Below are 4,894 nucleotides of genomic sequence, written 5' to 3'. Positions count from 1 at the left end.
TTGGGAGGCTGGGGCAAGAGAGTAGGTGGTAGTCCCAGCTACTTGGGAGGCTGAGGCAAGAGAGTAGGTGGTAGTCCCAGCTACTTGGGAGGCTGAGGCAAGAGAGTAGGTGGTAGTCCCAGCTACTTGGGAGGCTGAGGCAAGTAGGTGGTAGTCCCAGCTACTTGGGAGGCTGAGGCAAGAGAGTAGGTGGTAGTCCCAGCTACTTGGGAGGCTGAGGTGGTAGTAGGTGGTAGTCCCAGCTACTTGGGAGGCTGAGGTGGTAGTAGGTGGTAGTCCCAGCTACTTGGGAGGCTGAGGCAAGAGAATTGCTTAAGCCCAAGAGTTTGAGGTTGCTTTGAGCTGTGACGCTATGGCACTCTACTGAGGGCAACATACTAAGACTGTCTCAAAATAAAGAAATAAATAAAATAAATTAATTAAAAGAAAGAAAGAAAAAGAAGGCTTCTCTAATCTCAGACTGGATTAGTTACCTCTCCTGTATGTTTCCTTAAGGAAATATGTTAACATCCTGGTTTACCTCAATGATAACAATCAACCCAAAGAATTATAGTTGCCATAATTCAATTATACTGGTCTTCAATGGCCAATCAAAATAGATAACTACTGGCTCAGTGCCAGTAGCTCAGCAGCTAGGGCACCAGCCACATACACTGGAGCTGGCAGGTTTGAATCCAGCTCGGGCCTGCCAAGCAACAATGGCAGCTGTAATCATAAAAAAAAAAGCCGGGCGTTGTGGCTGGTGCCTATAGTCTAAGCTACTTGGGAGGCTGAGGCAAGAGAATGGCTTAAGCCCAAGACTGAGTTTGCTGTGAGCTGTGACACCATGGCACTCTACCCAGAGCAATATAGTGAAAAGAAAAAAAAAGATAACTACTACACAAAGCACAGTGCCAGCACACAGAAGATGCTAAAGACATGTTTTCTGAATAAACTGGAGCTCCACCCTCACTATAATGGATGTTATAGTTTATTCATAATGCTCTGACACTGGAAAGATAATTTGTTCTCTATTTATCTGTGTTCCTACATTTTTTGTTAATGCTTACTTCCTATATTATAAGATAACTTCAAGGGCTAAAAATACTTACTGCATGATTAATGAATTAAAATTCCATCCTAGGCCAGCTATGGTGGCTCACACCTATAGTCCTAGCTCTCTGGGAAGCTGAGGGGAGAATATTGCTTAAGGTCAGGAGTTCAAAATCATCCTAAGCAAAGCAAGACCCTATCTCTACTTAAACAAGAAAATTAGCAGGGCATGGTGGAACGGGCCAGTAGTCTCAGCTACTCAGGAGGTTAAGGCAGGAGAATTGCTTGAACCCAGGAATTTGAGATTACTGTGAATTAGACTGTTGGCACTCTAGCCTGGCCAACAGAGATTCTATCTCAAGGAAAAAGAAAAAATTTCATCTTGACCTAGTAAGCTAGAAAGATACAAATGTATGATCTCCATGTAATGTGACCAAAGACCCAAGAACAGATATCTCCTTTTAGTTACCATGGAACCTAAGCTTTCAATCACAATCAACCAAACTTACTTATTTATTTTTTATTTAAAGTTTACCTCTTTTTATTATGACAAATTAATCTCGGAATTCAGTTTAACTTTTTTCCCTTTCCCATTCCCTCACCTTAATTTTTTTTTTTTCATTAAATCATAGCTGATTTTATACAGGATTGGTCACTCACCTATCTATAACTGATTATCAGGCCACAGAGCATCCCCAAGAATATAAGGCCATGTTCTCAATCAAGGATGATTCTGATCTCCAAAGGACATTTGGCAATGTCAAAGCATATTTTTGGTTTGTTAACAATTAGGGGAAGAAGGTTACTGCCATCTAGTAATTAGAGGCCAGGAATACTGCAAACATTTAACAATGCATATGATAGCACTCAACGACAACAACAAAATTATCCAGCCTCAGATTGAGATACCCCAATATAAGGAAAAAGGCACTCTCATTTCTTTTCATAGGATCAGAAATTCTTAAAAGCTTTTTAGCTACATTAAAGTACAAAACATACACACCTTTGATCCAGCCTTTCACTGCTGATAATTTATTACATAGAAATAATTACATACATTTGCAAGAATATAAGGCCAGGCACAGTGGCTCACACCTGTAATTCCAGCACTCTGGGAGAACAAGGCAGGTGGACTGCCTGAACCAGGGGTCTTCAAACTTTTTAAACAGGGGGCCAGTTTACTGTCCCTCAGACTGTTGGAGGGTCAGACTGCGGGCCCCAGGACGAGTTGGCTACTAAGCAGGACAGGTAGCAGTGGCAAAAACACCCAGCAGGCCAGATAAATGTCCTAGGCAGGCTGCACGTGGCCTGCGGACCATAGTTTGAGGACACCTGGCCTGAGCTCACAGGTTCAAGACCAGCCTGAGCCAGAGTGAAACCCCACCTCTAAAAATAGCTAGGCCTTGTAGCAGACACCTGTAGTTCCAGCTACTCAGGAGACTGAGGCAAGAGAATTGATTGAGTCTAAGAGTTAAAGGTTGTTGTGAGCTATGATGCCACAGCACTCTACTGAGGGTGACAAAGTGAGACTCTATCTCAAAAAATATATACACAGGGCAGCGCCTGTGGCTCAAAGAAGTAAGGTACCAGCCCCATACGCTGGAGGTGGAGGGTTCAAACCCAGCCCTGGCCAAAAACTGCAAAAAAAATAAAAATAAAAATAAAAATAAATATATATATATATATATATGCACATATGTATACACGTACAAAGATATTTCCTGTAACAATACTTACATTAACAAACACTGGTTACAACTTATCTAATATTAACAGAAAATGATTACATAAAAATGATAGTACACCAAAAAATTCTAGATAATCATCAAAAAGAACAGAAATTAGCTGGGCGTGGTGGCTCACACCTATAATCCCAGCACTTTGGGAGGCCAAGGTGAGTGGATCGCCTGAGCTCACAAGTTTGAGACCAGCCTGAACTTTGGCGAGAACCCCATCTCTAAAAATAGCCCAGTGTTGTGATGGGCGCCTATAGTCCCAGCTGCTTAGAAGGCTTAGACAAAAGAATTGTTTAAGCCCAAGAATTTGAGGTTGCTATGAGCTATGACACCAGGGCTCTCTACGGGGGCAATAAAGTGAGACTCTGTCTCAAAAACCCCCCACAAAATTAAAATGTACTAACTACATTAAAATTAAAAACACACACACAAAAAACCCACAAATTAAAATGTACTAACATGGGGCCCAGTGCCTAAAGCACAGTGGTTAAGGCACCAGCCACATACACCAAGGTTAGTGGGTTCAAACCCAGCCTGGGCCAGCTAAGCAACAATGACAACTGCAACAAAAAAAAAATAGCTAAGCATTGTGGCAGGCTCCCAGCTACTTGGGAGGCTGAGGCAAGAGAATCACTTAAGCCCAAGAATTTGAGGTTGCCATGAGCTGTAACTCCACAGCACTCAACTACAAAGGGCAACAGCTTAAGACTCTGTCTCAAATAACAACAACAAAAAAAGTACTAACGTGAAAAAATGGTAAAGATATATAATTAAGTTGAAATAATGTTTTAAAGCAGTATGTATAATGATATAGATTTTGCAAGTGTACAACTCACAAACACAAATACACATATTTTTAATATTTGCACAGAAAAATATTCTGCAATCATGCTCACCAAACAATTTTTGGGGTATGTTTACAGTGGGCTTTCACACTCTATGTTATGTAATTCTGTAACCTTTGACAGCTTAATATTGTTATTTTCACATTTATGTTACTTATAATAAAAGGACAAATCTTAAAAGAAAAAAGATAGTTAACTCTTACCAATTACACAGCATGTTTCCACACGGTATTTATCAATCTCACAGAGGTTATGAGCCAGATAACTCAACTCTGATTTCATGCTCTGAAAGAAAGAGAAAGATGACATAAGCACACAAAAAAGAGCCCCTTAAGTTACTTTTTCTATAAATAACACAACTGAGAGTCAATTCAACCTAGGAGATTAAAGCACAAAAGAGCTTCATCAAATCCAAGAAAGGAGATCAGCTCACCCTAACATAAAGGAGGTTGGAGAATGTGTCCATATTTTCAATCCTGTAAGGGTCTTGTTTCCTTAACTCATTAAAAATGGAGAGGGCTTTGTCAATATCTACAGAAAGAAGAAAAACAGTTCAGAAAACAACACAATGTATCTCTCAGGATCTGATGGTATTTCATTGTCCTTATTCACTCACCTCTGATATTGTGATAGGCAACTGCAATTTGAGAAACAATATATGAGCTCTTAGAGAAGCCCACATCAATGAGATTCTGATACTTTTGCAGGGCCTCCTCTATCAACTGCAATTCTGTGTATATATGAGCCAGAAAAAACTCTTTCATCCAGGTATCTGGCAAAGACAGGAACTTCAGCTATCAACAGGAGAGAGAGGAACACACTTAATATAATTTGACATCTCCCAAACATACATCCAGGAACTATCTTTATTACCTAAAAGAATTTATCACTAAAATTTTATTAGAGTACCAGTAATGAACACACTTACAAACATAATTAGGAGGAACAGCCTAGTTAGAAAAGGGTTCAAAGAAAAGGAAGAACTAAGGTGAATCTTAGGCGACAGATAGAAATTGAATAGAAAGGGAAAGGAAGAGAAAGAAGACAATATTCTAGGCAAGGGCAAAAATTTAAGTAGAGACGAAAGACAGTCATGATGAGTGTGGGTAAAATGAGGAAACTAGCTTGTTTTGAGGAGAGAATATGTACTGGGAACAGTGGAAAAAATGACTCAATAGGACAGGTATTGCAGTGCAACAGAAAGTGGGATGTAATAGGAAACATCTGCAACGTTTTAGCAAGAGAATGGCATGATGACACGAGTGCTATTAAGTTTGGAGG

General features: G+C 40.0%; 1 protein-coding gene across 2 annotated transcripts in view; it reads right to left on the bottom strand.

Annotated features, from left to right (window-relative positions):
- Window positions 1-4,894, bottom strand: part of CDC23 (cell division cycle 23) — a 33,059-nt gene that overhangs the window by 14,236 nt on the left and 13,929 nt on the right. For both annotated transcript variants that reach the window (XM_023516046.1, XM_003782161.3), the window contains exons 7-9: window positions 4,230-4,407; window positions 4,047-4,144; window positions 3,817-3,898 (exon numbers count right to left, since the gene is read on the bottom strand). In XM_023516046.1, the coding sequence (XP_023371814.1) occupies window positions 3,817-3,898; window positions 4,047-4,144; window positions 4,230-4,407 (358 nt within the window). The remainder of the gene's footprint in view (window positions 1-3,816; window positions 3,899-4,046; window positions 4,145-4,229; window positions 4,408-4,894) is intronic.

Source organism: Otolemur garnettii, unplaced genomic scaffold (assembly GCF_000181295.1).
Source record: "Otolemur garnettii isolate 467f Iridium unplaced genomic scaffold, OtoGar3 scaffold00003, whole genome shotgun sequence".
NCBI lineage: Eukaryota > Metazoa > Chordata > Mammalia > Primates > Galagidae > Otolemur > Otolemur garnettii.
The sequence above is the reverse complement of the archived record's forward strand: the minus strand, read 5'-3'. Positions and strand labels throughout refer to the sequence as shown.